Source organism: Bombus impatiens, unplaced genomic scaffold (assembly GCF_000188095.3).
Source record: "Bombus impatiens unplaced genomic scaffold, BIMP_2.2 scf_1283, whole genome shotgun sequence".
Classification (NCBI taxonomy): Eukaryota; Metazoa; Arthropoda; class Insecta; order Hymenoptera; family Apidae; genus Bombus; species Bombus impatiens.
Window position 1 is genome coordinate 282933 of NT_177702.1, and position 11563 is coordinate 294495.

The window sequence follows — 11563 nt, forward strand, 5'->3', positions numbered from 1 at the left end:
AGATAGGAGAAAAAAAACAAACAATTGTACATATAAAATCAAATACGAGTATAGTATTACGTGTCGATTTATATGAGAAGGTGGAAGCATTTTTTGTCTTTCCCCCTACCATCTCTTTTTTTTTTCATTTTGTATTGAACCAAACTTCACGCGTCGATAACCGATCCACTATGATATACGACACCGACTGACATTTAATGTAAGTATCTAGGACTCATACGACGAATCAAATAAACGATATTTAATATGAGCTCATAATCCTTTAATTGCTTTCCAGCACGTCTGAACCTTCCGGTAGTCAATTTTTCTTTCTTATTCAGTATGTATGCGTCAGCAAATTCTTGTTTCCTGTCTTGGTTATATTTTATAACGATAACGTCAATACTACCTGATGTTCCCATTTAAAAATGCAACTCAATATATCTTTATGTTAATATTCAATTATGGTGGAAAAACTCTATTATATATATCTTCTTCTTCATCATTAAGGATCCTTAAATTTTTGCAGTAAATCATGATAATGATATACGTGATATATACATGAAGATTATATTGATCTTTAGAAATTACATATGTACTTTAAACAGCCGAGCTAGTTATAATCAGTATGGCGGCATGTTATCGCGATCAACGAAGAATGGGTCAAATGATCGATCAAATGAAAATACTTGCCAGTAATTTGGATGAGTTACGTGCTGAAATCAATGCATTAAGAAATACTTACTTGCGAAACGAAAAGGATCTTCCACATGCAAATGATTTCAAACGAAATAGGAGTAGCGAAATTAATATTTTACATAAATTAAGAAGATATATGAAGAAAGTAACAAACATATACACATTGAGGAAAAGACAAAAACGTGATAAAATTCGAGAGGTATATTATTTACAACATGTGTATATTGAAATATTTACCAATTAGTTTATGCTATTTGTTTTTGTTATTAAATGTTAAAAGTAAAGAGAATTCATGTTTAGTTATGTATATGTACATCACTATTACTACGAAAGTGATTATTTCTTGAAAGTTTGCAGATTAATGTAGTTTTTATGTATAAATGATTTTTATTTTTTATAAAATTACAATTTTATTCTATATATCTTGTTACCAGTCTTATTATCCCTGTACGAATATGGACCCTGCATTACCTACGTTTTTAAACTGCATCATTCGTACCCGAAAAAAAGAGAATATGTTACAAATACCAGCTAGGATTAAATATTTGAAAAGTCAAGGCAATCAAACGAACGAGAATATCGGAAATCGGCACTATATAACGAAACGTGCATCAGCATCTATGGACACTGAAAATACAAACTATCGCGGATCATTATTCACAAAACATGGAAATGAACAATATAATAAAATAATATTTCCAAAACAAAATACAACTCTTGTTCCACATTGTTCCGAAATAAGTTGTGAATTAGATTTCCAAATTGAAAACTCAATATTTTCCTCTGGATCCAATGTGAATATTTTTTCAGATTCGCATACTTTAAAAAATTGTCCAGAAAATACAAAAGTAGTTTTGTCAAATGGTAATAACAAGCAATCTGCAACAAAATGTACGCAAACAAGAATAGCAAAACTGGGACGAAAGTCCAAAAATTTTAATTTTTATTCTAAACGACCTAATCTTTGCTTTTCTAAAATAAAGAATGCTGTGATTGAAAAAAGAATTATAAGAAATTCGAATGAGCGTACGTTTACGATACATCGAGAAGTCAATAATACGAAGAATTATCCAAATTTGAAGAAAAATCGTTCTGAACAATGTTCGTGTAGAAAGAAAAGAAACAATTTTACCCAATTGAATGGTGAAAACACGGGTGGACAAAATTTTCCCATCGAAAAAAATATAAAAAAAATAAAAAATAACTTATCTATAAAAAACATGTTCGAAAATCTACTGCCTGTTACAGAACCAGAGTCATCGTCTTCGTTACTTTCTTTGGAGTTAGATATTAATATTTCTAATAATTCCAGTAACATCGAGGAATTTTCAGAACGTAGAAAACCAAGAACTTATATAATACGTCAAACAACACAGGAATGTAATCGAAATAACTGGTTGAATAATTTTGAGAAGAGTGTCGTTTGTGTGGAACATACTTCCGATTTGACCCTTTCTTCATATAGTTTTTCTAATCACAATGTTCATTTTAATTAAGGGAAGTATTCGTAGTTATTTATTTTTATTGATGGGATTATACTTTGTTTAAATTCTAATGTTTCAAAATTATAAGTAAAATTATATGTAAATCTTCATTACATTAATTGTAACTAGGATATAGTTTCATACGCGTTTGTGTTGCAATTTATTAAATAACAATACAAAACAATATAATATTTAAGTAATAATATACAAAATCTATATATAGATATATTTCTATTTTTTATAAAAATCTATATTTTATTTACTTTGTATTTATCATATATCACTATATTTTAACAGTTAGACAAAATATTACAACAGTCTTTTTAAAATTACATGTAGAAATCTTTACCATTATGTACCAAATTAAAATTTGATAAATTGCACCATAGTTGCCAGGAAAAATATTTTATTTATCTACGTACAATTAAAAAAGTTGTAAAAAGAATATGCAATACTGTTGCAATTCTCTATAATCGTAAGTCATATATAGTATTTAAATTTCCTTTAATTATTACAGTTGAATTAACAATCGATATTACACATATCAGATCATCAAATCATCAGATACTGTTCATCTCTTTTGCATAATTTGAGAGTTATTGTTGGTAACTGCAGTTGTAATTACCGAGTTCGCGGCATATGCATGGCTGTGAGAAATAGTCTCCCAAATCGCCGCGAACTTACCAAACACCCCATCATTAGAATTGTTTTTCTTGAAATTATGTACCGAATAACGGTTATAAAGCCCCCAGATGCTGTTCATTAATTTGCTGTTATATTTTAGCGGTGTAAGCTCTCGGCCTATAAATATTTCGTCGAAATTAATTAATATATGTATATAATATGTGTATATAAAAACACAATATATGGCAATGTGATTCTATGAAAAGACAAAAATATTCTTTCTCGTAAAATACTATTCTAATAACATTCTAAATTCGTTATTTAATTCGTTATTTTCATAGCAACCTAAAATATAATATATGATTGATACTTCATGGATTTGATATGTACCTTCCGAAGGGGGTCTCATATTGTATGTGTTTTCTTTACCCACTTTTTCCCTCTCCTCTATTGGTGGTGTTATCATAGCATTGCGTTCTAAATTGCGGCGGACTTTGCACGCTGCAAATGCACCCTGCGGAATAGCGGCCATTCTCTCGCAATCTACAATAAAAGAAAGAATGCAAAAAAACCACTTATAATATTCAGTACTATTTTTAGTTCTTAATCAGAAATGATGTTACTAATCTTTTCTGAGGATAATTATCGCAGCACCACTAAAAAATAATACTAAGTATATAAAAAAAACGAACCTTTGCAAATTTCGAAAAGCAAATCCGCTAACCTCCTTTTAACACTTCTCGTTGTTGCACTTTCTTCGCGGATCTTGATTTTGAAATGTTGAAATTCCTTGACCCGCAGAAACTCTCGACCTTGTTTCAATGTTTCAAACTTCATACAGCCTCGACGAGAATTTCTCGAAACAATCATCGACTAATTAGAAAGTTTTTGTAAAAAGAAGAGAAAAGAAAAGATATATATACAATGAAAACGAACGCACTTTCTATTATTTTGCAAACAAAACATTCGACGCTCTAACTTTGTTAGGACCCGACGTCGTACTAACTTCATATAACAATATTGGTTTCGATTTATGAACGTGCCTCGCAAACAAGTGGGGAGAGACAGATTTAACGAGAGACAAAATGGGAAATGAACACGGGAAAAAAGCATTTTTGTAACGAGTAGTCGAGATATCAGCGTTCTTCGAGATTGATGACGCCGCCGACCACCACGACTTTCTTATCTTTACAAAGACCTCTCGTATTTAAAGTACGCACTTTTATTCTGTGATATGTAATCTACATGTGTATTACTGAAATAGAGAGATCCCACTATAATCTTTACAATTTCTAGATTTATTTTGTATAATTTATACTGTTATTATGTAAACTTTTAATCTTAAAAGGAAGAAGACTTATGCAATTGATAACGAAAATGGAAGAAAATTAAATATTTCATTTTCTGACATAAATTTGTAAAATGTTAAAAACAAATCTCTTTCATAAAAGGTTCATTCATATCTCAATAAAATAAATTTGGTTTTTTATCCACCCAAAATTTCTAGTGCAATTTTGAAAGCAGAAATATTTTGTAGTATATAAAAATCTATTTAAATATATTTGAGTAATTATATTCACGTATTTTTTACATGAATTTTTGCATGAAATTTGTTTTAAATTTGAACATAAATCGATGATACATTGTAAGCGAATTTTACTGTCATGTAAGGTTAAAAATTCCTTTTGTTTCGTTCTTTATCTTACCGCTATAAAAACGACACTTTTGAATAGTTCCAACAAGGAGAACCAATTCTTCGGTGGGAGAAAGATAAGTTAATTACAATAACATAATTTTAATAATTAACTGTGAAAAACTAACAAAGAACATAATAAATTTTATTATGTCAGATGGTTTAATATAGAAATACAATAGAAGTAATCATATTTATAACATTTTCTACAAAAATAATAAAAATTTTTCCATTATTAGGAATTTATATTAGATATTTCATATATATATATACACCAATCCATATTAATTTTTCTCATAATCATGACTCCAAATAGGTTTTCGCTTTTCAATGAAACTTTTGATTCCTTCTTGAGCATCTTTCATTTTTAAACTATTAATCATCTTTTCAGTTCCTAAGAAATATGCAGTTGACATATCAAGATCCAATTGTTCATACAAAAATGTTTTTCCAACATGAATAATAGAACGGCTTTTCATATTTATAGATGTAGTAATCTTTTCAATTTCTTCTTCTAAATAGGACACAAGATAAAATATTCTAGAGTTAGTAGCATTTCAATTAATTATTCTGTTAAATGAAATTTCAACTTACCAAATTTATCATTTTGTACAACTTTACTCACAAGTCCTGCTTCGTATGCTTCTTTGCCAGTAATGCTAAAACCTGTAAATAGCATGTACATTGCCATCTTCTTGGGTACATTTCGAACTAAGGGAATACCTGGTGTAGAACAAAATATTCCAAGATTGGCTCTAAAATTTAGTGGTAAATAAGTATTAGTTAAACTGTAAGAATTCATTAAGGAATATGTATAACACATTTATACGTAAAAGTAAATTTGTATTTATATTTAAATTTATATCTAGTATACAGAATGTATATACCCTGGTGTAGCAAATGAACTTTGTTCAGTGCAAATAGCAATATCACATGCAGTAACCAATTGACAACCAGCTGCAGTTGCTATACCATCTACAGCAACAATTATAGGAACAGGACTTTGAGTAATTGTTCGCATCAACTCTGAGCATGTTTCAAAGATTTCCTTGTGAAGTTTCTCATTGTTACCAGTCTAAACAATGCAAGCCAATCATTTCTCTACAATGAATGTAAATTCTTACATTAAAAAGACTTCTACTATTAGTATTTCATGATCCATCTACAAACCAGTTCTTTTAAGTTGTGTCCAGCAGAAAATACTTTTTCCAATCCAGATTTAATAACTATGGATCGAAGATTTTTACTATCTTCATCCTTTTTTATGTTTATTAATAAAGACTTTAACATTTTCAAAGATAAAGAATTGCGAGATTCTGGATGATTTAATATCAATGTCTTTACCTAATTGCAAAAAAAGGAAAAGATAGTTTAATAGTATATTTATAATATTATTGATAGTTAGTAAATGATAATTAAATTAATATGTTAATAGTTAATAATATATTTTTTACTGTAGATCTAAAATTAATATCTATGGGAAATAGGAAATTTATTGGTACTATCTTTGCAGATGTAATATATTCTTACTCCATTATCTTCCTTGATTTCTAGATATTTTTCTTCTGAAAACAACATTCTATTTATAGAAAAAGTCCTCGTACTAGATCTTCCCACCTGCAATATCCATATACATACAATAGAAGGAAGAATTTGAAGCAATTTCACAATTCTCGCTAGATTCTAATCGTGTAATCCCGTAAATCTTCATAGGTATCAATGCCTCTACATATATATATTTGTATCTATTTGGAACCAAAATTTTGGACATTATCTTTAATTGTGTTATATTAATATGTATGTTCCAAAACGTACACATAACTAAAATCTTTATCAATAAAATTGCAAATGAAAAATAATTTATTAGAATTAGGTTATATAACCTTCATTACGTACGGTAACACATACTTTACGTAACATGTACTTATACATATATATAATTTATTTTGAAAATGAAATACCTGAAAACAAATAAAAATATCTTTCTTTATAAATCTTAACATTTTAGGTTGATTCCTTTTATATTAATTTCTTTGTAAAATAATAGTATTAATTCTGTTACTTTTTCGAAAGCAAATGTAACTTGTGACATATACTGATTGTAAATCATGATTTGGCTAAAGTAATGATAATGACGATCCTCAATTTTACAAATAGCAAGCCATTCTTTATATTAATATAAAATATTAAATAGTAATCAACTGGAAAAAAATTATTTTCTCTTTAATACATAAATAAATGTGAATAATATGATCATTTATATCAGTTTATACAGAACTACAGAACAATAGCAATTATAACTAGAATCAAAAGTAATAGATATTTCTAAGTTTTGTATAAAAAGTCATTGACAACACAATATTTGCTTAAATGTAATATAATGAACAAACTAAATCTTAAAGAAATTTTTTAAAAAATATTTTGGTTACATTTGTACATTAACCAATTATTCGGTACATTAAATAGTGTTTTTGTTACAAATAACTATACTTTTAAATGTTTTGGGTACAAAAACCATTATAAATAATCAAAATTCTCTACTGGCGACCATTATCGAAAACAGAATTCTTTTTTTTTTATTTTTATTAATTCTTATACTGTAACTTGTTTAATTTTGGTTATAACATAATTGTTGCAAATTGTTGCAATCCTTGTCCATAACTCATACTTTATAGACATAGGGGACAGGTCATACAAATTAATTAAATATCTGCATAAACAGCGTTATAAAGGAATTTCTTAAAGTAAAAAATAATCGTATATATAATAATAATAAGAAAAATATTCTTAAGACTTGAACACTGGATAAATTAAATTAACTGGATAAAAGAACTCGATAAAATTTCTACAAAAATAAATCAAACAAACAAAAAGTTTTTATTCAATAATCTTACAGAATGTAGTATATAAAATTTAGATAACAGATAAATCAATAATCAAATGAAGTGGGGAGCAATGTTATATGCAATCCAAGAATAATTTCATCAAACCTCTGAACTCTCCAACTGTCAGAGAATCTGTCATCGGTTACCATGGCAATCATTGTTTCCCCTATCAACTAACATGGCGGAGGTTGAGGGTAAGTTTGCATATGTCAAACAGTCTCTGTTAGTATTTACGAAGTCATGGCAATTCGCCTGATACAAATAACGCGTCGAGAGATCCCAGCGATTGCCGCGTGAGTTTTTCTTCGTGTTATACTTCCGTCCGGTTCCAGTTTCGTAGCCGGAGCCGTTTTCTAATAATATATGTATACAAGAACCACGCGAACGCGAAGGTATTCGGATGTACATATGTATAAACGGAAAAGAAAGGAGCTAGCATTGATCTCTGATCTTTGATCGAATAGATCGATTCCTTTCGAATGAAAAATAGTGGCAAAAGGTGAGGTCATATTTTGAATTTTACACAAAATCGGATTGATGCCTGGCGAATGAATAATCGACATACAATCTTGATACAATTGCGATCGAACGTAACGTATGTGATATTTATGTCATAAATGATAGACATGAAATACTGCTATAATGTTTATTACTGCATATATCTGCTAGTTATTTTTATTAAAATTACTGCAAATTGTTTAATTCATTGGGTTTTATTTAATAATTTACATGAAAATTTGAATTTTTAATTTTTAGGTTATTTGAAATCTTATTTTAAAATTTATTTGAAATTTTGAAAATAATTCTATTGCTATTTCTATCAAAAGAAAATTTTGCCTTAACCTTCGAAATGCTTTTAGTTGCATTTGTCATTATTATAGAAATAATTTGGATTTGTTAGATAAGTAATGATTATCATTGTTATTATTCTCCGAATCAGAGACGTATATAATTAATTGTTTGAACGTACATAAATTGTTCAAGTTATTCAATTATTGAAATGTTTCTTACATCAATACTTATTCCAATGTATACATATATGGACTTGTATGTGTTTTTAATGTACTCCTGACAGTATTGATTAAATCTACGTGTGTACATATATGACATCGATATATTAAATCATTATATTTAAGAGTGATCCATGTTACATGGTCACAATATTTACCGGAATTGAAACCCGTAAAATGAGTTAAGAACATGAACTTGTGTGTAACCGCTACTTCTTTGCAAGTAAACTCTAGGCAGTGATTGCACACGTTGCTGAACTTTTATCGACAATATGAATGCAATTTCACATTCGAAACTTTTTAAAATTTCGTCGGCAACTTAATGCCAATTACATTGTTACTCTTTGAATTTTGTTCTTAAAAGATCATTAGTGCTTTCATATAATAGAGTGGGATTAAGTATAAAAAGGAAAAGAAAATATATATATATATATACATAACTTATTCGTAGGTTTTTAATGGAAAAAAGTCCACATAATTCGTCTTACATAATGAATAGATATTCGCTATATGTTTCAAAACAATCTGTCGTGACGGCTTAGGTGACAAAGAGGCATCGTGTATCTAAAATCACATTTACACTTTATTCGAAGCGTCGTATTTGATACTTCATAAAATTATTTAACTCCTCAGAGACGAATTTATTAAGTCCAAAAAAGATTGTCCTCATATTATTTTAAATTCTTTTTAATATTTTTACTTGCTCGAAATTTACTTAAGATAATATTAGAAAATATTTTAAAAGGCTTAGAAAAGGTAATTTTCACATATGGAGGCATTATATTTGCAATTTTTAATATTACATTTGAATTCAAGAGAAAATAAGTGCACGCAATATATACATATGCACATATATGCCCTTATCTCTTACTACATTAAAAAATTTAGAACTAGAAGTTATCTAGAAATTGACCTCAACTAATTTTCTTGATAGAGTGAGAATGAGAGAGTAAAGTGAGAGTGAGAGTATCAATCCTATCGCTATTAAAAGGAAGGAGCAAACGTTCCTGACTCTCTCGCAGTGACACCTAAAATAAACTCCATTTAACAAGAGAAGAGAACGAGATCACGGATACACGTTGCGTACAAGAACAGCCTCGTGCCGATGGAAAGACTCAGTCGGTGCGTCTCCATGCTCTTCAATGTTGTGCTGTGTTTCGAGAGGAGCTATCGCAGGGGCGGACCAAGGGCCGCCCTATGATCACTGTTCGACGATAGAGCAACTTATCAACTTAACAGAAATAGTCCAAGTCGAACAATCCCGTGAATCAGGTGAGATTTATGTGATGAAAAGTGGAGATTCTCTCAAATTTTCGTGAGTGTTTTTCGTTCGCCTTTGATTACTCTGGTCTAATCATTGTGTCATTTCTAATTAACAACTTAACAGTCAAATTTGATTCTGTTAACTTTAAATTACGTTTTTATTGATTCGTCGTTAATATTGTTTCTTTTCTTTGTTCATATTTCATGTGGTGAACGTTGCAATCAAAGGTCTTTTTATAGTTTAGTTAAACAAAGGATATTCCAGTTAGAATATATTGAAGTTAATATTAATTTCTTCATGTTTATGTAATCTCTTTTGTTTTTTGCAATTTATTACAATCCTTGTCTCTCGATGCTTATATCACAAACGATAGGATCGAATGTTCCTGGAAATAGTGTTATAAATAACGCGGAATTCATTGGATCTCCTCGGTTGGTAATGAAAGAGAATGCCAATATTGTTATCTTGTATTTTATGACTCGCTCGTTACTCTACGCCTTACTGTTAGTTACGTGATCTGCAAGTGAAAGATGACATAATTTCTTCCTGAAGTAACAATGTGAATGTCTGGAATTCTTAGTAATTTTAAAATCAAATAATAGAAATATCTTTCCTGATGAAATAAACACGTGAAAAGATACTTTATTAGATTTATCGACGATGATTGCAAATAAAATTGCCCTTTTAAATCTTCTCGATTTAGGAATTTATCGAGCTCCTTGCTCGAAGGAGCAGGCTCCTGAAACTCTGGTTTAGAAAAATACGCTCATAAATCTATCTATCATCGGTGTACAATGTAAAAAAATCGCAGTGATCCGCATAAAGAGAACGAAACCCATCTATCGCTAATCATCGATGAATAACGCGTCGGCAGGATTATGAATTCATCCGTGAAGGTGACACTTCGAAAAGGCAAACGTTGGACGGTATTTAACGTGTTCATGGAAGTCATCGAAAAAGCGGGGAAGGAAGGAATCGCCGCGCTGAGAGCAGCATGTTGCAGCTCTCGTCCATAGCGCAACACAAGACTCATAATGCTCAAACGGTAACTCGGTACGCCAAAAAAGGAAGCTTGATCGTTCGTGGGCGAGTAGTTCTTGCGAGGGCGACACCTCGTCCTCATCCACCTCCACCTCATCTTTGTTGTCGTGGACGTCGTTCAAAAGAAGAACCACACAGGTGGCTGCTATCTACGCGTGCACTGCAAACGATCGATCTGTTCGATCGTCAATTACCTATCGATTCATGGAATTCGATCTTGCTCGATATCGAATCGATACTTTTACATGCGCTTGATCTCTACGTGTTTCTGTTTTTTGCCTTAATAGTTTCATCGCAACTCTGGGTATTGAAGTGATTAGTTTGGACATTATCAGTTATGAGAAGCGAATAGTTTGGACAATAATTTCGGAGACTTTAAGTTTGACGAATTGACCTTTGGTACAGAGTGATATTAACTGAGTTAGAATTAATTGTGATACGGCGCTGCTGATTTTCAAATAAATCCTTATTTGAAGCTTGTAAATATAAATAAATCTTTAAAAAAGCTTTAATCGTTAAAGCTAAAAATAACGTTGTAATTTGTAAGATTTCAGTGACTTCACTTAAGCTCTAACTTAACGATTAATACTAAAATTACTAATCTCTCGACGCGTTCATGTGTGCACGTTCGAATGACTTCCATTTATCGCAGTCTGAGTCAGAAATCATGGATTCCTCGATTGAAAGAGATGAGAATATTATCAGGCTGAACTGTTGAAGATACATTGATATCGGCTCACTAATGCTGGCTGACGGGTTTCGATCGTTCTGATTCATTCTGCTCGATATACGGACGCATCTCGTGTGCCTGTCGAACAGGAGAATCACAGCAGCCAATTAATTCTTGGTAAATGGACACAGATGTGCCGCCCATCCTTCTGCCC

The 11563-nt window shown here is 30.3% G+C and overlaps 4 protein-coding genes across 6 annotated transcripts in view; 2 read left to right on the forward strand and 2 right to left on the reverse strand.

The window, feature by feature from the left end:
- Nucleotides 1-386: 386 nt before the first annotated feature.
- Nucleotides 387-2367, forward strand: LOC100741559. Its single transcript, XM_012392135.3, has 2 exons — nucleotides 387-877; nucleotides 1113-2367. Exons 1-2 carry the CDS (start codon nucleotides 608-610, stop codon nucleotides 2172-2174), a joined length of 1332 nt encoding a protein of 443 aa, XP_012247558.1. The 5' UTR covers nucleotides 387-607; the 3' UTR covers nucleotides 2175-2367.
- A 131-nt stretch (nucleotides 2368-2498) lies between these two features.
- On the reverse strand, nucleotides 2499-3925 carry LOC100741680. The gene is made up of 4 exons (XM_003493741.4): nucleotides 3793-3925; nucleotides 3479-3676; nucleotides 3177-3329; nucleotides 2499-2963 (listed from the first exon to the last, which is right to left on the reverse strand). The coding sequence occupies exons 2-4, from the start codon at nucleotides 3654-3656 to the stop codon at nucleotides 2734-2736; spliced, it is 561 nt and encodes a 186-aa protein (XP_003493789.1). The 5' UTR covers nucleotides 3657-3676; nucleotides 3793-3925; the 3' UTR covers nucleotides 2499-2733.
- On the reverse strand, nucleotides 3707-6601 carry LOC100742605 (enoyl-CoA hydratase domain-containing protein 3, mitochondrial). Of its 3 annotated transcripts, XM_024371409.2 has the most exons (7): nucleotides 6441-6601; nucleotides 5986-6096; nucleotides 5650-5823; nucleotides 5367-5554; nucleotides 5203-5234; nucleotides 5074-5145; nucleotides 3707-4993 (listed from the first exon to the last, which is right to left on the reverse strand). In XM_024371409.2, the coding sequence occupies exons 1-7, from the start codon at nucleotides 6480-6482 to the stop codon at nucleotides 4764-4766; spliced, it is 849 nt and encodes a 282-aa protein (XP_024227177.1). In that variant the 5' UTR covers nucleotides 6483-6601; the 3' UTR covers nucleotides 3707-4763. The 3 variants fall into 3 exon arrangements, with proteins under 3 accessions (XP_024227177.1, XP_003493797.1, XP_024227176.1); XM_003493749.4 differs by having other exon boundaries at nucleotides 4712-4993; nucleotides 5074-5234; nucleotides 6010-6096; nucleotides 6441-6600; XM_024371408.2 differs by having other exon boundaries at nucleotides 4712-4993; nucleotides 5074-5234; nucleotides 6441-6600.
- A 2594-nt stretch (nucleotides 6602-9195) lies between these two features.
- The window catches only part of LOC100741801, a 12654-nt gene continuing 10286 nt past the window's right edge, over nucleotides 9196-11563 (forward strand). The window contains exons 1-2 of the mRNA XM_033323893.1: nucleotides 9196-9646; nucleotides 11541-11563. Of these exons, the coding sequence (XP_033179784.1) occupies nucleotides 9517-9646; nucleotides 11541-11563 (153 nt within the window). The 5' untranslated portion in view covers nucleotides 9196-9516. The remainder of the gene's footprint in view (nucleotides 9647-11540) is intronic.